This window comes from Malaclemys terrapin (genome assembly GCF_027887155.1).
Source record: "Malaclemys terrapin pileata isolate rMalTer1 chromosome 20 unlocalized genomic scaffold, rMalTer1.hap1 SUPER_20_unloc_1, whole genome shotgun sequence".
Classification (NCBI taxonomy): Eukaryota; Metazoa; Chordata; order Testudines; family Emydidae; genus Malaclemys; species Malaclemys terrapin.
Genome location: NW_026530188.1, coordinates 380,887 through 405,241, shown reverse-complemented (window position 1 = coordinate 405,241; position 24,355 = coordinate 380,887). Strand labels below are relative to the sequence as shown.

The 24,355-nt window shown below is 66.1% G+C and overlaps 2 protein-coding genes across 2 annotated transcripts; both read left to right on the top strand.

Moving 5' to 3' along the window:
* The first annotated feature begins 1,057 nt into the window (after positions 1 to 1,057).
* On the top strand, positions 1,058 to 10,936 carry TKTL1 (transketolase like 1). Its single transcript, XM_054014949.1, has 14 exons — positions 1,058 to 1,201; positions 2,755 to 2,872; positions 3,219 to 3,332; positions 3,576 to 3,673; positions 4,081 to 4,272; positions 4,348 to 4,475; positions 4,790 to 4,983; positions 5,495 to 5,659; positions 5,730 to 5,886; positions 6,126 to 6,256; positions 6,943 to 7,026; positions 9,129 to 9,225; positions 9,311 to 9,430; positions 10,044 to 10,936. Exons 1-14 carry the CDS (start codon positions 1,092 to 1,094, stop codon positions 10,214 to 10,216), a joined length of 1,881 nt encoding a protein of 626 aa, XP_053870924.1. The 5' UTR covers positions 1,058 to 1,091; the 3' UTR covers positions 10,217 to 10,936.
* A 1,649-nt stretch (positions 10,937 to 12,585) lies between these two features.
* LOC128829437 (protein bicaudal D homolog 2-like) lies at positions 12,586 to 21,688 on the top strand. Its single transcript, XM_054014853.1, has 9 exons — positions 12,586 to 12,635; positions 14,115 to 14,378; positions 14,932 to 15,144; positions 16,843 to 16,995; positions 17,586 to 17,996; positions 19,084 to 19,776; positions 20,160 to 20,311; positions 20,492 to 20,681; positions 21,159 to 21,688. The coding sequence occupies exons 2-9, from the start codon at positions 14,166 to 14,168 to the stop codon at positions 21,162 to 21,164; spliced, it is 2,031 nt and encodes a 676-aa protein (XP_053870828.1). The 5' UTR covers positions 12,586 to 12,635; positions 14,115 to 14,165; the 3' UTR covers positions 21,165 to 21,688.
* Positions 21,689 to 24,355: the final 2,667 nt, after the last annotated feature.

Below are 24,355 nucleotides of genomic sequence, written 5' to 3'. Positions count from 1 at the left end.
CAGAGCCCAGGGCATCCGCCACATGTGGGGCTCCCAGACATGCGTGGGAGTGCACGGTCTGCACACATCTGGGTCCTGAGCTCAGCTCCGGCAGGGGTCAATCCAGAGTCGCCCCAGATTGCAATGGGGGCAGGGCTGGGTTCTGAGCTCAGCTCCGGCAGGGGTCAATCCGGAGTCGCCCCAGATTGCAATGGGGGCAGGACTGGGTTCTGAGCTCAGCTCCCGCAGGGGTCAATCCGGAGTCGCCCCAGATTGCAATGGGGGCAGGGCTGGGTTTTGAGCTCAGCTCCGGCAGGGGTCAATCCGGAGTCGCCCCAGATTGCAATGGGGGCAGGGCTGGGTTTTGAGCTCAGCTCCGGCAGGGGTCAATCTGGAGTCACCCCAGATTGCAATGGGGGCAGGGCTGGGTTCTGAGCTCAGCTCCCCCGTGTCAATCCGGAGTCACCCCTGATTGCAATGGGGGCAGGACTGGGTTCTGAGCTCAGCTCCCGCAGGGGTCAATCCGGAGTCGCCCCAGATTGCAATGGGGGCAGGGCTGGGTTCTGAGCTCAGCTCCGGCAGGGGTCAATCCAGAGTCGCCCCAGATTGCAATGGGGGCAGGGCTGGGTTCTGAGCTCAGCTCCGGCAGGGGTCAATCCGGAGTCGCCCCAGATTGCAATGGGGGCAGGGCTGGGTTCTGAGCTCAGCTCCCCCGTGTCAATCCGGAGTCGCCCCAGATTGCAATGGGGGCAGGGCTGGGTTTTGAGCTCAGCTCCGGCAGGGGTCAATCCAGAGTCGCCCCAGATTGCAATGGGGGCAGGGCTGGGTTCTGAGCTCAGCTCCGGCAGGGGTCAATCCGGAGTCGCCCCAGATTGCAATGGGGTCAGGGCTGGGTTCTGAGCTCAGCTCCCCCGGGTCAATCCGGAGTCACTCCAGGCCCGGATGGGGATCGTATGGACAACTGGCCAGCAAGAGCAGACTAGAGTGTGGGGGGGGTCCCCATCGTCCCGCATCCTTGGGGGAATCCCAGCCCCCCCGTGATCTCACTTCCTGCCGGGGCGGGGCGGGGCGCGGGAGCCGCCAGACGCCGCGCGGGTCCCGCCAGCCGCAGCATGGCCAGTGGCGAGCCCCGGCCGGACCAGCCCCCGCTGCAGGCCCTGCGCGATGCGGCGAACCGCCTGCGGGTGCGGGCGCTGCGGGCCACGTGCGCTGCGGGCTCGGGGTGAGCGGAGCCGGGCTTTGCCTGGCGGGGGGGCTCTGTGCGTCCCCTCCTCCCGGGGGGGCGCCATTGCCAGGCGGGGGGGCTCTGTGCGCCCCTCCCCCCGGGGGGGCGCCATTGCCTGGCGGGGGGGCTCTGTGCGCCCCTCCCCCCGGGGGGTGCCATTGCCTGGCGGGGGGGCTCTCTGCGTCCCCTCCCCCCGGGGGGGCGCCATTGCCTGGCGGGGGGGCTCTGTGCGTGCCCCTCCCCCCGGGGGGGCGCCATTGCCAGGCGGGGGGGCTCTGTGTGTGCCCCGCTCCCCGGGGGGGCGCCATTGCCTGGCGGGGGGGCTCTGTGTGTGCCCCTCTCCCCGGGGGGGCGCCATTGCCTGGCGGGGGGGCTCTGTGCGTCCCCTCCTCCCGGGGGGCGCCATTGCCTGGCGGGGGGGCTCTGTGCGTGCCCCTCCCCGCGGGCAGCAAAGTGGCCTGGATACTGGGGGGAGGGTCTCGGAGCCCTTCTCTTGCGTGGGGTGGGGGCGGGACTCTGGTATGTCAAGGGTTAACCCCCGCAGGCCACGGGGCGGGGGGCCGCAGGACGGGTCTGCCCCCCTCCCACGTGCTGGAGGAGGGTGTGAGGAGAAAGAAGAACAGGAGTACTTGTGGCACCTTAGAGACTAACAAATTTATTAGAGCATAAGCTTTCTTGGACTACAGCCCACTTCTTCGGATGCATATAGAATGGAACATATATTGAGGAGATATATATACACACATACAGAGAGCATGAACAGGTGGGAGTTGTCTTACCAACTCTGAGAGGCCAATTAATTAAGAGAAAAAAAAAAAAAAAAAAAAAAAAAAACTTTTGAGGACAAAATCACAAAGTTCAGCCACCAGGTTGGCTGTGACATTATCAGGGATACTGTTCCTGATAGCTTGTAGTCCATCTTTGTGTGGAATATTGGTGTAGAGGGCTTCTACGTCCATAGTGGCCAGGATGGTGTTTTCTGGAAGATCACCGATGGATTGTAGTACTCGGCTAGCTTGATTATCACTTCAAAAGTTTTTTTTTTTTCTCTTAATTAATTGGCCTCTCAGAGTTAGTAAGACAACTCCCACCTGTTTATGCTCTCTGTATGTGTGTATATATATCTCCTCATTATATGTTCCATTCTATATGCATCCGAAGAAGTGGGCTGTAGTCCACGAAAGCTTATGCTCTAATAAATTTGTTAGTCTCTAAGGTGCCACAAGTACTCCTGTTCTTCTTTTTGCGGATACAGACTAACACGGCTGTTACTCTGAAACTTGTCATTATGCAAGGTGTGAGGAGAGTAAGGCGTGCTCTCTGCTCTGATTGGCTGGGCTGAGCTGTCATTCCATGGGGGGGCTGCTCAAGCCTTGTGGCACCGCCCCTGGTCTGGAGGGGTGGGGCTTGGCTGCTGGGGGCGGGGCCTGGGCTGCATGGGACCAGAATGGGGGGTGTTGTGCCCTCTGGGGGGAGAGGGCTTGGCTGGGATCCCACTATGGCCCGGGGGGGGGCCACACCAGCTGACTCTGCCCCATCTCCCCCCACAGCCACCCCACTTCCTGCTGTAGTGCGGCTGAGATCGCGGCCGTGCTGTTCTTCCAGGCCATGCGCTACCAGGCCAGCCAGCCGGCGCACCCCAGCAATGACCGATTTGTCCTCTCCAAGGTGGGGCGTGGGGTCCCCTCTTGGCCAGGGGAGGGGTCTCCCTGGCTCGGCTATGGGGGAAATTGGGGGGGGTCCCTGTGGCTGGGCTATGGGGGGATCGGTGGGGGGTCCCATCTTGGCCAGGGGGAGGGGTCCCCCTGGCTCGGCTATGGGGGAATTGGTGGGGGGTCCCTGTGGCTGGGCTATGGGGGGTGGCACGGGTGCGGGTTCCCTTGGCGGCAGCATGAGGCTTCCCCTCTGCAATGTCCTCTCTTGTTCCATTTGGGGGCCTGGCCTGGACCTTCGAGGTGCTGGGGGTGCCCATGCTCTGCCCCCACGGGGGTCTAACCCTGCCCCCTGCCCACAGGGCCACGCTGCCCCCTTGCTCTATGCCGCCTGGGCTGAGGCCGGCTTCCTCAAGGAGTCAGAGCTGCTGAATCTACGCAAGATCGACAGTGACCTGGAGGGACACCCCACCCCGGTGAGTGTGGGGGTCCCTGGGATACCAGCCCCCCCCCCCCCCAATGACAGCCTGCCGCCTCTCTCTGCTCCCGGTGGGGTGGAAAGCCATAGGGCCCATCCGAGCTGGGGACCCGCCATTGGGAATGAGAGCAGCTGGGGGACTGCTGCACCTTGTCCTGAGGGGTGCCGCAGTGGGGGGGGCAGGGACTGTGGGGGTCTCCCCCAGTGCTCTCTGCTGTCACGTGGCCCCTCTCTCCACCAGAGGCTGCCCTTTGTGGATGTGGCCACGGGCTCACTGGGGCAGGGCCTGGGCGCAGCCTGCGGGATGGCCTACGTAGGCAAGTACTTCGACAAGGCCAGGTGAGTGCCTGGGGGGCTCCCCCAGCCTGGGATAGGTGGTTGGGGAGAACTGGGTGGCAATGTGGGGAGGGGGAACTGGGGTTCAGAAGCTGAGGGAGACATGGCCTGATTGTGACCCCCCCCCTTTCTGGGGCTGTGTGGAGGTCTGGGGAGGCGTGGCCTGGCCGTGAGCCCGCGTGCTCTGGGGGGGGCGCTCAGGGAGGCGTGGCCTGGCCGTGAGCCCACCCGCTCTGAGCCGGGGGGGGGGGGGGGGGGCGCTCAGGGAGGCGTGGCCTGGCCGTGAGCCCACCCGCTCTGGGCCGGGGGGGCGCTCAGGGAGGCGTGGCCTGGCCGTGAGCCCACCCGCTCTGGGCCGGGGGGGCGCTCAGGGAGGCGTGGCCTGGCCATGACCCTGCCCCTCTGGCCAGCTATCGGGTGTTCTGCCTGCTGGGTGACGGGGAGGTATCGGAGGGCTCCGTCTGGGAGGCTCTGGCTTTCGGCTCCCACTACCGGCTCGATAACCTGGTGGCCATCGTGGACGTCAACCGGCTAGGCCAGAGCGAGGCGACGCCGCTGTGCCACGACATGGAGGTGTACCGCCGCCGCTGTGAGGCTTTTGGGTGAGTGCCATGGGGGCCGGGGCCCTGGGTGGGGTGGGCAGCCCTGGGGCTGGCTAACCGCTCCCTCCCCGGCAGGTGGAACACCTACGTGGTGAATGGCCACGCCGTGGAGGAGCTGGGCGAGGCCCTGCGGCAGGCGGCTCAGGGGAAGGGGAAGCCCACGGCCATCGTAGCCAAGACCTACAAGGGACGAGGCATCCCTGGTGAGTGGGCTCTGAGTGCTGCAGGCCATGGCCTGGGGCCCCACGGCTGGCTCCCGGCTGGGGAGGCCTGGCGGGAGGGCGGGCCATGCTTGTGGGGAGGGGGTTCAGTGGCTCTTTCTCCCCTTCTGACAGCTATTGTGGGGTGCGACAGAGTAGGGACCTCAGGAGAGCTGAGGGTGAGGCCTCCCCTTCCAGAGCCGGGGAGAGAACCCAGGAGTCCTGGCTCCCAGCCCCCACTCCCCTCCCCGAGCCGGGGGAGAACCTAGGCATCCTGTCTCACTTCTGCTCGCTCCCTGGGGGTGGTTCGATGCCAGGTGTGGAGGACATGGAGAACTGGCACGGCAAGCCCATGCCCAAGGACAAGGTGGAGTCCATCATCGGTGCCATCCAGAGCCGGATCCAGACTCACCAGGTGCTGGTGCCACAGGCCCCCATTGAGGATGTCCCACAGATCAGCATCGCCGGCATCTGCATGCCCTCGCCGCCCGAATACACCATTGGGGACAAGGTGGGGAAAGGGGAGCTGTGACGGAGCAGGGAGCGGGGCGGACTGACCTGGGAATGTTGCAGGGGGGTTGCATTGGGGATGAGAAGGAATTTACCTGAGCCAGGAGGGGGGTTGGGAGAAGTGACACCTGGACAAAGGAGAGGAGGAGCAGAGGGGAGGGGGGAGAGCTGCTGGAGGGGTTTGGGTAGTTTCAGTTTGGGCTGGATGGTGCAACGCAGGGAACCCCAAGCTGGGGTCTAAGCTCCCTAAACCCCCCAGAAGGACTTGATTGAGGGGTTCTGGTTGTACCTACACGCTCGGCTTGGGACTGTGGTCCTGTCATCTAATAAATCTTCTGTGTTACTGGCTGGCTGAGAGTCCCGGGGAATCGCAGGAAGAGGGGTGCAGGGCCCTGACTCCCCCACACTCCATGACAGGAGCCCAGGGCTGGGGTGGCAGGGGGCTAGGGGAAGGGGGTCTGGACTGACTGGTGGCTGTGGGGCCAGGACCGTGACACTCCCCTGCCCTGCAGGTGGCCACGCGGAAGGCCTATGGTGTGGCGCTGGCAAAGCTGGGCGCTGCCAACGAGCGCGTGGTGGCCTTGGACGGCGACACCAAGAACTCCACCTTTTCCGAGCTGTTCAAGCGGGCGCACCCCGAGCGCTACATCGAGTGCTACATCGCCGAGCAGAACATGGTCAGTGCTGGGGGCTGTGTGTGGGGCTGGGGGCTTCTCTGGGGCCAGCTCTCACGCACTCTCCCCCTAGGTCAGCGTGGCTCTGGGCTGCGCCGCCAGGGACCGGGCCGTGGTCTTCGCCAGCACCTTTGCTGCTTTCTTCACCCGGGCCTTCGACCACATCCGCATGGGCGCCATCTCCCGGACCAACCTCAACCTGTGCGGCTCCCACTGCGGGGTCTCCATCGGTAGGCACGGGGGGGGACGCTGGGCTGCCCTGTGACACTCTCCTCCCCCCCCCCCCCCCGGGCCCTGGTGCCTTGGCCATGTTGCCAGAGGGCCACGTGCAGATTGGTGGCAGGGCTGAGAGCAGATCCCGGGCGTCGGGGATCCTGGAGGCCGCGTGGCCAGGGGGGTGTGCGGCTGGCCCCCCGCGCTGCCGAGCGAGCCTGCTGTCTAGCCCGGCACCTCTTGTGGCTCCCCGCAGGGGAGGACGGCCCCTCGCAGATGGCCCTGGAGGACATAGCCATGTTCCGAACCATTCCCGGCTGCACTGTCTTCTACCCCAGCGACGCGGTCTCCACGGAGCGCGCTGTCTGCCTGGCTGCCAACACCAAGGTAACCGCTCCGGGGGGCTCCTTGTGCTGCTGCCTCAGGAGTGGGGTCTGTGGGGTGTCCTCAGGGGCCAGCTATGGGATCTGGCTGTAGGTCTGGATGGCACCGATGGTGGACTCCACCTTGTCCTAGGGCCTGGCCGTGCCAGTTCTCTGCATCCTCCATTCGCCTGCCCCTGAGAGAGACTCCTGGGTTCTCTCCCTGGCTCGGGGAGGGGAGGGGGTCTGGTGGGTCAGAGCAGGGGGGGCTGAGAGCCAGGACTCCTGGGTTCTCTCCCTGGCTCGGGGAGGGGAGGGGGTCTGGTGGGTCAGAGCAGGCGGGGGCTGGGAGCCAGGACTCCTGGGTTCTATCATCGGACCCGTGCAACCTTGGATTTCCTCCGCTTGTAGCGTCACTTGACGGCGTGGTGGTAAGCTGGGAATCCTGCAGGTGTCCCATGTGTTTGGGGGGGCAGCTGTCGATAGCTCGGCCTGGAAGCTCTCCTGGGTCACCCAGTCCAGGTCTGTTACCCCCTGCCCTCTAAGCTATGGGAGCAGGGTGAGCCCAGGGTCCTGGGAGACCTGCCCGGATGTGTGTGGGATCACAGAGCCCCACCTGTGGCTAGGGGTCTGCTGCCTGTTGGCATCAAGCTCTAAGTCTGCCTGTGACCTGCCTTGCCTGGCTTCTCTGCCGCCACCTCTGCTCCCTAGGGCATCTGCTTCATCCGGACCAGCCGCCCAGAGACCCCGGTCATCTACCCGCCGGAGGAGAAGTTTGAGATTGGCCAGGCCAAGGTAAGGGGCTGGGAAGAGTGTGTGTGGGGGTGAGTTGTTGGGTGACCCTGGGTCAATGGCGGCCTCACTCTGTGCCTCAGTTTCTCCTCCTGCCCTGTCTGGATTGGAGGCTCTTTGGGGATGGGTCTGCGCATTATAATGGGCCTCACCCAATGCTGGGAGAGGGGCAGGGGGGGTTGTGGAGCTCAGGGCCCTGGTGTGCCGGGAGCTGTCGGGTGGTGGCTGGGCGGGATCTGGGTAGCACCTGGCGCAGTGCAGAGTCCAGCCTCTGGGTGCTTCTCTTACACAATCCTATGGCCGTGGGAAGCGCTGGCTCAACTCTGGAGCAGGCCCCGCTCCCCTCTCTGCCCGGGCCAGTTGTGGGGTGACGCTGGCGGAGCCGACCGATCTTGCTCCATGGCTGCGGGACGGCACCGCCCAAATGCCTCAGGGAAAAGGGTTTCCTGGCCAAGGACTGAGGGAGATCGGAGGCAAGGGGAGCCGGTGAGAGACCCGGAGTTTACAGTCTAGAGGTGGGGTGGGAAACTGAGGCACAAGGTAATGGCGGAGAGCCCAGGCGTGCTAGATTCCAGAGCAGAAAGGGGCTCCAGCCTGTTCCCGGGCTGCTCCTGCGTGGGGTGGGAGCGTGAAGTGGTTAATCTTTAAAGGAGGGGGTGAATGTGCCAGGGGGCGGTGGCATCTGGCTGGACTCCCCCAGGCTCCAGAGTCCTGCCAAGCGCCAGTCCCTGCTGGGGTGTTGGGTCTCGGGCAGCGTCTGTAACATATGATTCCCGTGCCTGCCTTGGTTTTCTCCTTCACCCTCCATGGTGACCCCGCGGGGGGAAAGAACTCAGCTGGTCCCTCCCCGTGCTCTCTGTAGCTGGGCTGCCCCATGTCCCCATGCAGACACTGCCTCTTGGCGGGGGGTTTACCACAGTGGTGGGGAGTCGCTGTAGTGGGTTCCGTGTAGACCTAGTCCAGGCCTGCTCCCAGGGCAGAACAAGAGCTGTGTGGGGGCAGGTGTCAGCGGCTGACTGGGCCTTTACAGACCAGGCTGAAAATCCAGGCGGACTCCAGCCAGAAACAGCGGGCAGGCCCGGGCAGGACATGGGAAGGGGTTGGGTGACAGGGAGAAGGGCTGCCCTTGGGTGGGATTTGGAGCCCTCCCCTGTCACCCAAGGGGGGGGAAGGAGGGAGCCAAGGCCGGGAGCAGCCTCAGCTTGGCTGGCCCTTGAGGGCAGCAGCTTGGCCAGGTGACCTATCAATGGCTCCTTGTTGGGCAAAGGTGACCAGTGTGGTTGTCCATACACTCGGAAAGCCTCCCACAAGGGGCTGGCTGGGCTGGATTCACTCCGGAGCGGGACAGGGAGCGCTGGTGCCAAAGACACATGGGCCTCCCCGGTACAACTGTGTGGGGTCTTGGGGCCCGGCCTGCTAAATGGGTCACTCCCGGGAGACTGGCTACAGGCTGGGGCATAGACCAGACCCGGTGACTGTGCCAGCCCCGGATCTGCCACTAGGTGGCAGAAGACTCCATAAAGTCTCAGCCAGAAATCCCCAGCTCTGGGAGGGGAGTGGGGTCTAGTGGGTAGGGCTGGGAGCCAGAGCTCCGGGGTTCTCCCCCACCGCTCTGGGAGGGGAGGGGAGGAGAGTGGGGTCTACTGGTAGGGCTGGGAGCCAGAGCTCTGGGGTTCTCCCCCACAGCTTAGGGAGGGGAGGAGGGGGGTCTAGTGGGTAGGGCTGGGAGCCAGCGCTCCGGGGTTCTCCCCCACAACTCTGGGAGAGGAGTGGGGTCTAGTGGGTAGGGCTGGGAGCCAGCGCTCCGGGGTTCTCCCCCACAACTCTGGGAGGGGAGTGGGGTCTAGTGGGTAGGGCTGGGAGCCAGAGCTCCGGGGTTCTCCCCCACAACTCTGGGAGCGGATGGGGGGGGTCTGGTGATCAGATCCAAAGAAAGATTTAATGCGAGGAGAGGGAAGGTGCCTGCTAAGCCAGTGGGGTGGGAGAGTGCAGAGACCTGCCTGCCAAGGGAAGGGCCGGGCCAGGAGGCCTGACCCTTGGCTGCAGGAATGGGCCTGGCTGAGTCTGGCCCTCTGGCGTCAGTAACCTGCCGTCTCTGTCCCCAGGTTGTGCGTAAGAGCGACGCTGACAGGGTCACGGTGATCGGAGCCGGGGTCACGCTGCATGAGGCCCTGGCTGCTGCTGACGAGCTCGCCAAGCAAGGTAACCAGCACTCGGGGGATGGCCATGAGCTCGCTCCCCCATGCTCCTCTGACCCTTTCCTCCTCTGACCCTCTGTCCCTTCCAGGCACCCACATCCGGGTCATCGACCCCTTCACCATCAAGCCCTTGGATGCAGCCACCATAGTCGCCAGTGCCAGGGCTACCGGAGGGCGCATCATCACCGTGGAGGATCATTACAGAGAGGGTAGGAGGCTAGCGGCCGGGGGCTCCCAAATGCCTGTGGGGGAGGGGGGAGCAATGGCAGGGTGGCTGCTCACTCCCATCCCTTGGATGGCTGGGAAATCCCGAGCAGGAGGGTTATTTCCCATTTTAGCACTGGGCAACCCCGGCAGGACTAGGGTGTCGAGGAATCTCAGCTGGGATGGGGCAGAGGGGACTGACAGCGTGTGTTGTGTAGCCTAAATCGCAGGTCCGGGCGTTCGCTGGACACCAAGGGAGAAGAGCTGTTGAAACTAAAGGAGGATGTTGGCCCAAGAACAAAGGGGCGTGAACTGGCCAAGGATCGACTGATGCTGGAAATAAGGTTTCCAGCCATCACGGGGGTGGGGGAACCTGCCGGGAAGTTGGATTGTAACTAGTTCTGGGCTAGAACTAGAAGGGATCTCCTGGGTCCCAGGGCTGGCTTGTGAAAAGCCAGGCCTGCTGGCAGAGCTGGAATGGAACCCAGGTGTCCTGCGAGCCTGTCCTGCCCACGTGACACATCTCAGAGGGGCTGTGACTAGCACACCATAAGCAACGGCCACTTCTCTGGCAAGGAGAACTAGGGCTGTGTAGCTTGACCCTTCTCTCTATGCTAGGTGGGATTGGGGAAGCAGTGGCCGCGGCTGTGTCCGGGGAGCCTGGTATGGTGCTCCAGAGTTTGGCTGTGTCAGGAGTGCCCCGGAGTGGCAAACCGGCCGAACTCCTGGACCTCTTCGGGATCAGCGCCAAGAGCATCCTAGCAGCTGTGAAGAGCACCTTTGCCAACTAACACTCTGGCCATGTCCGGGGCGAGGAGAGCCAGCTGCTTTCCGGTCCTCCACCCCCAGCCCAGCCCTGTTCTTTCTGCTAACTTCCTGCTCAATGTGACCGAAACTGCTGCTCGCACATCTGGGGCTTGTGATTCCCCCTCCTCCCCCCCGGCCTGGGACATGACTCACCCACTTGCCCAAGCTCAGCTGGTTCTCTCTGCACACTAGCAGGCTAACATTCCCTCCCCTGGTTGAGCAACTTCCACCCCATTCCCCTGCTGAGCTCCTGGGCCGTAGACATTCCTTGCTAACCCATGAGTAGCTTACCAAGCGCTGCCTGCCACTGCTCCCATCATCTGCTGGGGCAGGGGTTCTGCAGGGCAAGGAGAGGCTGCCCCTCCCCTGGCCAGTGGGGCCTCTGTCCCTGGGGTAGATAGTGTGGGGGCAGGTGTTCCAGGCACTGCTATGGACCAATCTGTACTAGTCTTACCTAAAGCTGGTGTGGTGCAGGCTTCGTCCAATAGCTGTGCGCTCGGGGGGCCCCGCTCCTAGGGGAAGGAGACAAATATTAATGCAGCAGCAGCGTCTTAATCTATCAGGACATTCCTGGCGCGATCCAGGCCTCTGGCTCGGTCAGTGTTAGAAACGACCAAACCCAGCTCTCTTCCGGGGCCGACTGCTGCCGCTCCAACAGGACGGCTTCCCTTCACCTGCGCTTCCAAATAAAAGGGTTAAACGGAGTTGGCGTGGTGTGACTCTGAGAAGCAGGGCAGGGGCTTGGCTACTGTTCAGCAGACCACTGGACTCCCTGGCAGGGTGGCATGAATAGAGCAGTTTATATCCCTGGGCCAGGGCAGCCTGCCCTCCCTGTGCCCAATGTCCCAGGGTACCCATCGGGCCTGGCCCTCAGTGCCTCACTCCCAGCAGTCCAGGGATGCCATGCTGGTTGCCATGGGCTGGAAGCAGGGCTGCTTCAGAGAAAGGCTGCCCCTGGGCGTGACTGAAGGCAGGAGGCAGCCATCACTGCTGCAGCTAAGGGCCCTCACAAGCTGTGCATAAGTGGTTCAGCTGGGGGTTATGCCAAGGGGGGCCATCAGTGCTCCTCTGTCATTCCCATCAGCCCCTGGGGCAGGCAGGGCTGTTGGTTGGTGTCACTCATGCCAATGGGAGCCATCATGGCTGCCAGTCAGTGCCCTTCCCATGAGCCCCTGGGGCAGGCAGGGCTGTCTGTTGGCATCACTCATGCCAATGGGAGCCATTGTGGCTGCCAGTCAGTGCCCCTCCCATGAGCCCCTGGGGCAGGGCTGTCAGTTGGTGTCACTCACAGCACTGGGGGCCATCATGGCTGCCAGTCAGTGCCCTCCCATGAGCCCCTGGGGCAGGGCTGTCAGTTGGTGTCACTCACAGCACTGGGGGCCATCATGGCTACCAGTCAGTGCCCTCCCATGAGCCCCTGGGGCAGGACTGTTGGTTGGTGTCACTCACAGCACTGGGGGCCATCATGGCTACCAGTCAGTGCCCTCCCATGAGCCCCTGGGGCAGGGCTGTCGGTTGGCATCACTCATGCCAATGGGAGCCATCATGGCTGCCAGTCAGTGCTCCTCCCATGAGCCCCTGGGGCAGGGCTGTCGGTTGGCATCACTCATGCCAATGGGAGCCATCATGGCTGCCAGTCAGTGCTCCTCCCATGAGCCCCTGGGGCAGGGCTGTCGGTTGGCATCACTCATGCCAATGGGGGCCATCATGGCTACCAGTCAGTGCCCCTCCCATGAGCCCCTGGGGCAGGGGGGGTTCTCTGGGGGGAATATTATAGGGGGCATTTCCCCCGCCCCTCACCTCAGAGAGGCGGGAGGGAAGGGCGGGCCCCTCTGATTATCGCAACCAATGGGAGAGAGGACCACCCCCAAAGAGGTTCGTTCCCATGAGCTTTGGCCCTGTCAGTCAATGGCTTCCCGCCCTCCACCCACCCTTGGGCGGGTCTCGAGGGGCGGAGGGAAGCGCCAGCCAATCACGAGACGAAGCCCTGGGGATGCCTCGCGCTTCGTCGGTAAGGCGGGAAGGCTGGGAGAAAGCGAACAATCGGGAGAAAGGCAGGGCGTGGCTAGAGCGAGCTCGTCCAATCAGATGAGAAGGAGGCGTTGCTGAAGGCTGCAAGGCGACGGAGCACAGGACAGCGGACGGGGCGTGGCGTAGCTGGCTAACAGCTCGGCCTATCGGCTGAGAGAAACAAAGGCAGCGACCAATCGGAAACGGGGGAAGGGGGCGGGATGAGGTGCCGCCCGGCCAATCACAACGGGGGACGGGGCGTGCGCTCCGTGAGGCGCGCGAGGAATTTCAAACGGGGAGGGGCGGGGGCGTATATAGAAGGAAGGGGCGGGGCCGTGGCAGCCCTGGTGGCGGCGGCGACAACAGCAGCGGCGAGCGCGGAGTAGCGGCCGGGTGAGCGCCCCGGGGCGGGAGGCGGCCGGGACCCGCCCGGCCGCGCCGCTCTCGGGAGCCGGGGTGGGAGGAGACCCACAAAGCCAACCGCCTTGAGGGGCCCGCGCGCCCCCGGCCCGCGCGCGGCTCACAGCGAGGCTGGGCGCTGAGGGGCAGGCCCCGCCCCCTCGGCCCCGAGTGAAGCAGGCCCGGCTGCTATTGGAGGAGGCGGGCCCCGCCCCCGCCCTGGGCTCGGCACGAGGCGGAGCTGGGATGCTGGGGCGGGCGGGCGCAGTGAGGGAGGAGCCCCCTGAGGGAGCATCCTCTGCCCCTCCCCCTCCCCCTGCCCCGCCCCGTGAGGGGGGACTCTGAGCCCCTCCCCCTCCCCCACTCCTGGGGGGGCCTCTGAGCCCCCCCTCCTTCTCCCCCTCCCCCACTCCTGGGGGGGGCCTCTGAGCCCCCCCTTCTTCTGCCCCTCCCCCTCCCTCACTCCTGGGGGGGGCCTCTGAGCCCCCCCTCCTTCTGCTCCCTCCCTCACTCCTGGGGGGGGCCTCTGAGCCCCCCCTCCTTCTGCTCCCTCCCTCACTCCTGGGGGGGCCTCTGAGCCCCCCCTCCTGCCCCTCCCTCACTCCTGGGGGGGCCTCTGAGCCCCCCCTCCTTCTGCCCCCTCCCTCACTCCTGGGGGGGCCTCTGAGCCCCCCCTCCTTCTGCCCCCTCCCCCTCCCTCACTCCTGGGGGGGCCTCTGAGCCCCCCCTCCTTCTGCCCCCTCCCTCACTCCTGGGGGGGCCTCTGAGCCCCCCTCCTTCTGCCCCCTCCCTCACTCCTGGGGGGGCCTCTGAGCCCCCCCTCCTTCTCCCCCTCCCTCACTCCTGGGGGGGGGCTCTGAGCCCCCCCCTCCTTCTGCCCCTCCCCCTCCCCCACTCCTGGGGGGGCCTCTGAGCCCCCCCTCCTTCTGCCCCTCCCTCACTCCTGGGGGGGCCTCTGAGCCCCCCCTCCTGCCCCTCCCCCTCCCTCACTCCTGGGGGGGCCTCTGAGCCCCCCTCCTTCTGCCCCTCCCCCTCCCCCACTCCTGGGGGCTCCTCTGAGCCCCCCCTCCTTCTGCCCCCTCCCTCACTCCTGGGGGGGCCTCTGAGCCCCCCCTCCTTCTGCCCCTCCCCCTCCCTCACTCCTTGGGGGGCCTCTGAGCCCCCCCTCCTTCTGCCCCTCCCCCTCCCTCACTCCTGGGGGGGCCTCTGAGCCCCCCTCCTTCTGCCCCTCCCCCTCCCCCACTCCTGGGGGCTCCTCTGAGCCCCCCCTCCTTCTGCCCCCTCACTCCTGGGGGGGCCTCTGAGCCCCCCCTCCTTCTGCCCCCTCCCTCACTCCTGGGGGGGCCTCTGTTTCTCCCCCTGCATCTCCCCCCTTCCTTTCCCTCCCCCACTTCAGGTGCACATCCGGGGGAGGGTACAGGTGCGTAGGGCCTGCAGGAGGTTATTGCTTTTATTCCTTCTCCCTGCCCGCAGGCATGCCCGCTGCCCCCCGCCGGGCCCCAGACCTGCCCCCTGGTGCCCATCATGGAGCTGGCGCAAGCGCCCGCAGACCTGGCCCAGCTGCAGGCGGAGGTGGGGCGCCTGGCGGCCGAGCTGCAGGAGGCAACGCAGGAGAAGGTGCAGGCCGCCCAGTACGGGCTGGCAGTGCTGGAGGAGAACGGGGAGCTCAAGCAGCGCTGTGGGGAGCTGGAGGGGCAGTTGGACAGGCTGAGCTCAGAGCTGACCCAAATGAAGGAGGTAAGAGGGGACAGGCACAGATCGGGGTCAGTCTGGGCACTGCCAGGGGGCCCCCCACATCCCCTGCGCCCTGTGTGTGTGTCCAGGGCGGGGTCAGTCTGGGCACTGCCAGGGGGCCCTCCACATCCCCTGCGCCCTGTGTGTGCACCCAGATCGGGGTCAGCCTGGGCACTGCCGGGGGGCCTCCCACATCCCCTGCGCCTTGTGTGTGTGTCCAGGGCGGGGTCAGCCTGGGCACTGCCGGGGGGCCCCCCACATCCCCTGCGCCCTGTGTGTGTGTCCAGGGCGGGGTCAGCCTGGGCACTGCCGGGGGGCCTCCCACATCCCCTGCCCCCGCGCCCTGTGTGTGCGTACCAGATCGGGGTCAGCCTGGGCACTGCCGGGGGAGCCCCCCACATCCCCTGCCCCCTGTGTGTGTGTACCAGAGCAGGGTCAGCCTGGGCACTGCCGGGGGAGCCCTGTGTGTGTGCCCATTGCACCAGGCGTTCTGCCAAACACGTAGCATGGCTGACACCTCCTCACCCATCACCTCTTTCTGCCCTCTGGCTGGCAGGCCCTGGCTGAGTGTCACAGCAGCCACAAGCGGGCAGCGGTGGCCGGGGAGAACCGGGAGGAGAGCCTGGTGCGCGAGGCTGCGGCCAAGGAGGCCCAGCTGGCCGCCCGCCTCGAGGAGCAGCAGGGGGAGCTGAGGCAGCTGCGGTGCCAGCTGAGCAACGCGGGTGCCGAGAGCGAGCGGCTGAGCGCCGCCCTGCAGGACCTGCGCCAGGTGAGTGCCCCTCGGTCCCGTTCCTGGCATCCCCGCCAGTCTGGGGCCAAGCACTCCCCTTCCCACGCAGCCTGGATCAGAACAAGGATCCCTCTGTCACGGACCCCGCAGTGGGCTGGACCCCTTAGGGTCTCCCTCCTTCCCCCTTGGTTTCCTCGACCTCCTGGAACTGAACCTCGGAGCCGTCAGCACCCCTGCGTCATGCCGTATGTTCCCTGCAGCGAGCCCACCTGAATGGGACACCTGCGGGAGGCTTGTACCCCGAGAGAGCGCTGCCCCCCTCTCAGCAGGGGGGTTATCGGTTGGCTTGACCCAGTGTAGACGTTCCTTGGTTGGCGCAGAGAACAGGAAGTTACAGCCTGGCCCATCCTGGTTACCCGGAGCCCAGCCAAAGGGTGTCCCCTTGGCTCCCACTTTGTCCCTCTCTCCTGTCCCGTTCCACCTGCCCCCCAGCTCTCGGTTCCCCAGCGCTCGCAGTGGCTGGGGGGCTGTGGTCCTTAGTTGCTAGGTAGTAAATGGCCTGGGGATTGGATTTGCCATTGTCTGCATGTTGACCTGGGACCAGCAGGTGCCATTCACCCCTCCCTAGAGTGAGCAGCCTTCCCCCCCCAGCCTGGTTACCCTATGGGGAAAGGGGGGGGTTTGTACCAAGTATTACAGCAGGTTCCTACTCTGCCCCACTCTCCTACCCTGTCACGGACTCCCAGGTCGGGCCCACTCCTGGCCCGGTGCGGTCCCTGGGGTGAACCCCCTTCAGGGCAACAGCCCTTCTCGGGGTCCCCTCTGTCCCAGGGGTCAGGCCATTCCACCTCCTGGAGCCGCACCCCTCTGAGCCTTAGAACGTCTGTCTCTGCCATGGGCCCCCCAGGGAATCTCCTCGCTCTGGGGCCCCCGGGGCCTCCACTCCCAGAGGGAATAATGCCCCCCCCCCCGTTTCTCTAGCCCGGAGGGACTCTCAGCCAGCGTTGCACAGGAGGGTTATCAAGTGTCTGACCCCAGCACAGGAAACTCTCAGGCCTGGCCCCCCTCAGCCCAGCACATCCCAGTCTCCCCTGCATCCAGGGGGGCTCTGCCTGCTCCCCCTCTCCAGCCCCGAGCCCCCTGCTCCCCAGCTGGGCATCTGATACCCCCGGCCCCAAGCCCCCCTCTGTCCATTGTCTTCTCTCCAGGGAAACAGGGTCGCCTGGGCCTCCTCTCGCCTCTTCTGTCCTCTGGCCCCTCAGGCTGGAACCAGCTGGTCCGGTCACCGGGGTCCTCTCCCCGCAGCCCATTGTCCCCCCACTGGCCAGAGCCGGCTGCGACTCCGGGTCACCCGGTCACCAGTCGTTTGGGTCTCCCTTCTCCAGGCCGTTGGTTGGGGTCCCAAGTTCCCTCGCTGGTCCTGTGTCCCAACGAACTCCCTCTCCCCTCCCCTCGTTAAACCAGGGACACTGAGTCCCACCCCCGCGGCGTGCAAACCATTGGAAAACAAGGAAAAAACAAGACAGTCCCCCACTTTGTCACATACCCCCCCAAACTCACCCCTTCTGCCAGTGAGCAGCGGGAAAGCCAGGAGCGGTCGGTGCCTGGTAGAGGCCCATGGTGCCCCTGTGGTGGGCTGTACCATAGCTTGGGTCCCCGGGCTCTCTCCTTTCCCCCAGGGATCCTGGGTGAGCCCCTACTGCCCCACGGAGGCACTAATGGTGCCGCTTTGCCCAGGAGTGCCAGGCCCTGGACGCAGAGAGGGCCCAGCTGCGGGAGGAGCTGAAGCAGCACAAGAGTCGGGAGCTGCGGCAGCTGCAGGACTGCGCCGAGCTGGAGGAGGAGAACATCTCCCTGCAGAAGCAGGTGTCCGTGCTCAAGGGCAACCAGGTACCTCGCCCCCAGCCCCTCACGCTGCGGGGACCCTGTGGCGGGAAGATTTCCTGGGGTCCCTGTGCTGGAGGGGCTGATTGCCCCTCACTTGGGACAAGGAGTGGCCCAGGGGATGAGAGGGCGAGGAAACCGCTTGTGTGGCCAGTGCTGACTCTTGCTCCCCTCCTCAACCTTCTGAGGGTGTCTGGGGAGAGAACCCAGGAGTCCTGGCTCCCAGCCCCCCCTGCTCTACCCCACCAGCCTCCCTCCCCTCCCAGAGCCAGGGAGAGAACCCAGGAGTCCTGGCTCCCAGCCCCCCCTGCTCTACCCCACCAGCCTCCCTCCCCTCCCAGAGCCAGGGAGAGAACCCAGGAGTCCTGGCTCCCAGCCCCCCCTGCTCTACCCCACCAGCCCCCACTCCCCTCCCAGCGCCGGGGAGAGAACCCACGAGTCCTGAGCCCCCCCTGCTCTAACCCACCAGCCCCCACTCCCCTCCCAGAGCCGGGGAGAGAACCCAGGAGTCCTGAGCCCCCCCTGCTCTAACCCACCAGCCCCCACTCCCCTCCCAGAGCCGGGGAGAACCCAGCAGTCCTGACCCCCCCCGACAGGTGGAGTTTGAGGCCCTGAAGCACGAGCTACGGTGCCGGGAGGAGGAGGCGGCACTGGCCGGAGCCCAGGTGGAGGAGCTGGGGCGGCTGCGGGAGCTGGCGGAGCGGCAGCTGGAGGAGGCGCTGGAGACGCTGGCGGTAGAGCGGGAGCAGCAGCGGGAGCTGCGGCGGGAGCTGGTGGCCTGCACCGGGGGCCGTCCCAGCTCGCTGGGCAGCCTGCAGGCCGGCCTGGAGGAGCTGAGCCAGGATGAGGAGCTGGACAGTGGCTTCGCCAATGGCAGCGCCAGCGTGGGGGACTTTGGGGAGCGGGTGTCCACCCCCCACGCCCGCCCTGCGCCCGGCCTTGTCGCCGACCTCTTCAGTGAGCTCAGCCTGGTAGAGGTGCACAAGCTGCGGCAGCAGCTGCTCCAGGTCAGGGGCGGGGCCGGGGGACTCCGGGGCGGGGCTGGGGGATTCCAGCTGCTCCAGGTCAGGGGCGGGGCCTGGGGACTCCGGGGCGGGGCCCGGGGGATTCCAGCTGCTCCAGGTCAGGGCAGACCCCAGAGCATCTCATGTTAGGGGGAGGGGGCCTGGAGGCTCCAGGCAGGAATGGGGGGGCAGAGCACCTCGCGGTGGGGAACTCCCAGCCCTGGGGGTGCCCCATGTCTGCCTTGGGGGCCTGCTCCCCCGGCACCCAACCCCGGTTCAGGTCCAAGGGCTGAGCCTGTTCCCTGGGTAAAGAGGGGCCCGGCCGCTAGCAATGGGGAGCCTGATTGGCAGGAGCAGCTGGAGGGGACGTGTCCTCAATTAACCCCTTCATTGCCGACCGCCCCTTCTCTGCACATCAATGGGGCCCTTAACGCCTTCCCTGCCCCCACCCATTTTGCCCCTGGAATGTCAGACACAGCTCAGTGAGACTGGCTTCCAACTGAGGTGATCCCTCGCACCGGCCCAGCGTCGCCCGCAGCCGGCTCTCGCCTGCGCTGCGTCGCCCTCGCTGAGGGGGTGGAGCATGGCAGGAAGCCGCGGATGCACCCCACATCCTGCAGCAGCAGGCCCCCGCCGAGCGCATCGTGTCTCGCTCGGCGTCTGCTCCCCCAGGCTGTCTCTGGCACCCAGCGAGCAGGTGCTGTAACCATCCAGCCTCCTGGGGCTTTCCACAAAGCTGCTGTTCTGGCTTCCTGTCGAACCTAAAAAGCACTCGGCGACACGGCGTGGGAGCCCCCTGCCCCCCCCCGGGACTGGGTGCCATGTGCCCCCTTCCCACCCCCACGGAGACTGGCGCCGTGCGCTGCACAGACACCCCAAGAGTGGGTCCCTGAACAGACAACGGGGGGAGGGGAGAAGGATGTGCCAAAGGTCACAGCCGATCTGTGGCAAGTTGGGGATTGAACCCAGGAGTCCTGGCTCCCAACCCCCTCTTCCCCCGCAAGCACTAGCCCCCACTCCCCGCCCAGAGCCCGCCTAGAACCCAGGTGTCCTGACCCCATGCTCACAGGCCTGCACCTCTCCCCGGCAGGTGGACCGGGAGAAAACCTCCCTGGCGGCTGATGTGCAGGAGGCCCGGCGGCAGCTGGACAGCGCCAGGGAGGCCTTGACGGAACAGCAGCAGCGCAATGGCCTCCTCCTGGAGCAGCTCAAGGCCAGGCCGGCGTCCCCGGAGCCCCGGCCCTGGCAGGACCTGGTGGCGCAGCTGGAGGGGCAGCTGCGGGCCTCCCGGAAGCTGGCAGGGGAGCTGCAGGCCCGGCTGGCCCAGGCCCAGGAGGAGCTGCTGGGGCTGACGGAGGAACTGGCCACCCTCTACCACCAGGTCTGCGCTTGGCGTGGCCTGACACCGCAGCGGGTGGTGCTGGATTATTACCGGGACGGGCGCGGCACTAGGAGGCCGGCGGGCAGGAGGGAGCCGGCGGGCAAGCCCCGTCTCCAGCCGGAGCCAGGGGCAGGGCCCTGCGGGGACCAGTCGCCCCCCGGCTCACCCGGGGAGCCCCTCAACGTCTCCAACCTGGCGGTGGTGCTGCGGGAGCAGCTGGGGCACCTGCAGGGGGCGCTGGTCCTGTGGCGGCAGCAGCCCCCCAGGCAGGGCCCGCCAGCGGCCGAGCTGGAGCGGGACAAGGAGGCGCTGGCTGAGGAGGTGCTGAAGCTCCGCTCCTTGCTCAGCACCAAGCGGGAGCAGATCGCCACGCTGCGCACCGTGCTCAAGGCCAACAAGCAGGTGGGTGCGCTGCGGGGGGCTCGCTGGGCCCCTGTGGCTGCAGGTGGGAGCTGTGTGCATGGGGCACGCAGGCCCAACCGACTCCCCCCAGATGCGGAGGGTGGGGGTGGTATGTCCAGGTACCTGGGGGGCATGGGCCCGTCCAGCTTTCACCCCCCATCTCCTCTAACCGCAGAGGCTGTGTTTGGGAGGGTGTGTCTGGGTGCAGGGGGGGCGGGCCCAACCAGCTCTCACAGGGTGTGTCTGGGTGCATGGAGGGGAGGGGGGGTGGCCCCATCCGTCTCTCATCCCCATCTCCCCCCAGACGGCGGGGGGTGGGGGGGTGTCTGGGGGTGTGGTGGGGGTGGGGGCCCATCCTGCACTCACCCCCCATCTCCCCCCAGACGGCGGAGGCAGCACTCTCCAACCTGAAGGGGCAGTACGAGGGGGAGAAGGCCCTGGTGTCCGACACCATGCTCAAGTTGCGCCGTGAGCTGAAAGCCCTGAAGGAGGACGCCACCACCTTCTCCTCCCTGCGCGCCATGTTTGCCAGCAGGTGAGGGGTGCCCCCGGACGGGCACAGCGCTGGAACTGCCCACCAGGAAGCAGGGCTGCTGGGCAGGGATGGGGCTACTTGGGGGCGGGGCTGTCCCATTGGCGTGGGGCTAGCCATAGGGGACGAAGCCAGGGCGGGCGGAGCCCCCAGCCAGCCCCCCTGACCCCCTGCATCCCCTAGGTGTGACCAGTACGTGTCCCAGCTGGACGAGATGCAGCGGCAGCTGGCTGTGGCGGAGGACGAGAAGAAGACACTGAGCTCCCTGCTGCGCATGGCCATCCAGCAGAAGCTGGCGCTCACCCAGCGCCTGGAGAGCCTGGAGAGCCCGGCCCGCACCAGGGCCAGACCCCGCAGCACCAGGAGCACCGCGGTACGGCACAGGCCAGCCCCAGCCTCTTACCCGGCCCCAGAACCAGGTGGCACAGAACCAGGACGGGCCTCTGGAGGCCCTGGCTGTACCTCACAGCCACGGTCCTGTCCCAGACCTTGGGGCCAGAGGGGGTCCCTCATCTCCTGCCCCCAGGGGTGGCAGCCTGGATCCCCAGCGGTTGGGGGGCACGGGCTGCTGTGCTACTGACCCCCCCCCCCCCCAAGTCCTTTGCTGGGTTGGGAGTTGAGGTGCCTGGAGGTGTCTTTCTCCTGCTCTGAGTGAAGGGCTCAGGCACCTCTCCCTGGCTGCTTGTTGTCCAGCCATGGGGCCTGCACCCTGGCTAGTCTCTGCCCCCCAGGCAGGGAGGGGGCAGTGGGGCTGAGCTGTGATATCAGTCCCAGCCTGGGGGTGGGGATCGGTGCCGTGGGGGTATCCCCTTGGCTCTGCTCCGAGGGTAACTGGGCTCTTCCCACACAGCACTGACACCGTGGGCGCGGCCTTGCAGAGAAACCCGTGGGATCGGCGCCAAGCAGAGCCAGCGCCGGGCCCAGCACTGCCCGTGCCTTCAGTGCTGCAAACAGCCAACAGACCCCGACCTCTGCCACAGCCGCCCCCGCCAGCGGGCGGCCACTGTGCCTTAACTGCTCAGGGCTAGGTAGGGCGTGGCCAGCCGGCCCCCTGTGGGCGGAGCACTGGCCCCTGTCTCTGTCTTGCTGAGTGAAACCTTCTCTTCCTGCCTTCATGGGGTTGGCTCAGGATCCCCACACTTACGGGGCATGGGCCGGGTCTGGGCCTGGCGCTCAGAGGCATCTTTGAGGCACTATCGCCTTTTGTCACTGATCCATTTTGCACTAAGAACTGCCGATCTCAGGGGAGTGGCTATGGGGGTACACGGGGTGTGGTGGGAGCGGGGGGCTGTGCTGTATGAACTGCTGTGTGTATCCCCTGGGCTCAGACAAGTGACCGGGGCCTGTTTACTTTGCCTCCAATTAAAGGGCTTTGGTCTCCTGTTGGGCGTGGAGCTCTGGTCCGTGGGCCTGCCGCAGCCCGGGGTGGGCGAAGGCGCCGCGTGGCTGGATCAGAGAGGATGGTGTCACAGGCTCACAGATCATGCCCACTCCTGGCCCCGTGCAGTCCATTGGGGGAACCTCCTTCAGTGTGACAGCCCTTCTCGGGGTCCACTCTCTCTGGGGGGTCCAGCCCCTCCCCGTTTCTGAGCCACAGCACGTCTGTCTCTGCTGTGCACTCCCTCAGGGAGTCCCCTCACTCTGGACCCCCCAAAGGGGACGATGCCCCCTGTTCTCTAGCCTGGAGTGACTCTCAGCCAGCATCACAGAGGAGGGTTATTGAGAGCTGAACACAGCACGGGAAACTCTCCGGCCTCAGGCCTGGCCCGGCCCCCCTCAGCCCAGCACATCCCAGTCTCCCTGCTTCCTAGCCGGGCATCTGATACCCCTAACCCCCCCTCTGTCCATTGTCTTCTCTCCAGGGAAACAGGGTCGCCTGGGCCCCTCTCCCCTCTTCTGTCCTCTGGCCCCTCTGGCTGGAACCGCCTGCTCCGGTCACCGGGGTCCTCTCCCCGCAGCCCATTGTCCCCCCACTGGCCAGAGCCGGCTGCGACTCCGGGTCACCAGTTGCTGGGGTCTCCGTTCTCCAGGCCGTCGGCCGGGGTCCCAAGTTCCTTCTCCGGGTCTGTCCCAACGAACTCCCTCTCCCCTCGTTAAACCAGTAACACCCAGGGACGCTGAGTCCCACCCCCTCGGCGTGCAAACCACTGGAAAAACAAGCCACTCCCCCACTTTGTCACGGATGGGCTGCGGCGAGCTTGGGGCAAGGCTGCCTTTAGCAGGGCCTGGGGGGGTCTTTGCTTCGGGCTCCCACCTGACCTGCCAGGAGCTTCACAGAGCCCCTGCCCACAATAGTGGGATCCCCCCTGTAGTGACCACCCCAGGGCCCCTATTGTGTAGGGTGCTGCACTCACCCCTGCCTGAGCTGGGGGTCCCTGTGTGAGCTGGGCACGGCAGAGTCCCTGCCTGCAGCAGCTCCTGGCCTGGAGTAGACAAAGGGGGAAACTAAGGCCCAAGCAAGGCTGTCCTTGCCCCTCGCTCACAGAGCAGGTGTGTGGCAGGGGGGGATAGAACCCAGGCGTCCTGGCTCCCAGCCTTTGCGCTCCACCCTCTGCCTGTGCCCCTGACTTACCGCAGAGGAAATGACAATCTGAGGCGCCTGGGGCTGGCTCGGTCTAGACGGGCCCTTGGCAGGGGCAGCAGTGACTCAAGCCTGGCTGGGAATATGAATAAGGGGGGGGGGCAGGCTGGCTGCTGTGCAGATCCCAACTGGGGGGGCTATGGGGCGGGTGCTGCACAGCTCCCCTTGAACTGGCCCTCTGCATCGGAATCATAAGGGTGAGCAGGGAAACCGAGGCACAAGGGGGTGACTTCCCCCAAGGATCCACAGCAGCTCTGACCCAGAACCCAGGAGGCCTGGCTCCCAGCCCCCGTTCCTCTCCCAGAGCCAGAACCCAGGAGTCCTGTGCACACCCCTCCCCCGACTCTAACCACCAACCCCGGGGCAGAGGGACTGAATGTCTGCACTTCCTGTCTTACATAAACCTGCTCACCAGCTGGCCTGCCCCAGCCTCGTGCGAGGGGGCCCTATAACCAGCCCCAGCCGAGGGGGGCCATGTCCTGGCGTCGGGGAGGGGCCCCTATAACCAGCCCCAGCCGAGGGGGGCCATGTCCTGGCGTCGGGGAGGGGCCCCTATAACCAGCCCCAGCCAGGGGGGCCATGTCCTGGTGCCAGGCGAGGGGCCCCTACAACCAGCCCCAGCCGAGGAGGGCCATGTCCTGGTGCCAGGCGAGGGGCCCCTACAACCAGCCCCAGCCAGGGGGGCCATGTCCTGGTGCCAGGCGAGGGGCCCCTATAACCAGCCCCAGCCAGGGGGGCCATGTCCTGGTGCCAGGCGAGGGGCCCCTATAACCAGCCCCAGCCGAGGGGGGCCATGTCCTGGCGTCGGGGAGGGGCCCCTATAACCAGCCCCAGCCAGGGGGGCCATGTCCTGGTGCCAGGCGAGGGGCCCCTACAACCAGCCCCAGCCGAGGGGGGCCATGTCCTGGTGCCAGGCGAGGGGCCCCTACAACCAGCCCCAGCCGAGGAGGGCCATGTCCTGGTGCCAGGCGAGGGGCCCCTACAACCAGCCCCAGCCAGGGGGGCCATGTCCTGGTGCCAGGTGAGGGACCCCTATAACCAGCCCCAGCCGAGGGGGCCATGTCCCGGAGTCAGGGGAGGGCTCCCTGTACTGCCCCCAGCTGGAGGGTCTGTGTCCCGGTATGGGGCAAGGGGTCCCCCTATAACCAGCCCCTGCCCCACCCCAGAGATGGCCACATCTCATTTGTGGTGCTCACACTGTGGGCAGCTCCCCGCTTTTGTGGCGGGTGGCTCCGGCGCGCGGCAGCGTCTGTTGGTCATATTTATTTAACAGCACTTCGCTCCTGAGAGTAGAAATCCTGTAAATGCACGGGATCAGTCTGTCTGCTCCACCTGCAGGACGCCTGGGTTCTCTCCACGGCTCTGGGAGAGGAGTGGGGGCTGGTGGTTAGAGCAGGGGGGGCTGGGGGCCAGAACTCCTGGGTTCTCTCCCTGGCTCTGGGACGGGGCTGGGGCCTAGTGGGTTA

Excerpts from the sequence above, each read along its gene's own strand:
- LOC128829437 (XM_054014853.1), top strand. The coding sequence starts at position 14,166 with ATGGAGCTGGCGCAAGCGCCCGCAGACCTGGCCCAGCTGCAGGCGGAG. Across the intron at positions 14,379-14,931 it reads AGCTGACCCAAATGAAGGAG|GCCCTGGCTGAGTGTCACAG; the intron begins GTAAGAGGGGAC and ends TCTGGCTGGCAG. Across the intron at positions 20,312-20,491 it reads CGCGCCATGTTTGCCAGCAG|GTGTGACCAGTACGTGTCCC; the intron begins GTGAGGGGTGCC and ends TGCATCCCCTAG.
- TKTL1 (XM_054014949.1), top strand. The coding sequence starts at position 1,092 with ATGGCCAGTGGCGAGCCCCGGCCGGACCAGCCCCCGCTGCAGGCCCTG. Across the intron at positions 2,873-3,218 it reads ACCGATTTGTCCTCTCCAAG|GGCCACGCTGCCCCCTTGCT; the intron begins GTGGGGCGTGGG and ends CCCTGCCCACAG. Across the intron at positions 3,333-3,575 it reads TGGAGGGACACCCCACCCCG|AGGCTGCCCTTTGTGGATGT; the intron begins GTGAGTGTGGGG and ends TCTCTCCACCAG.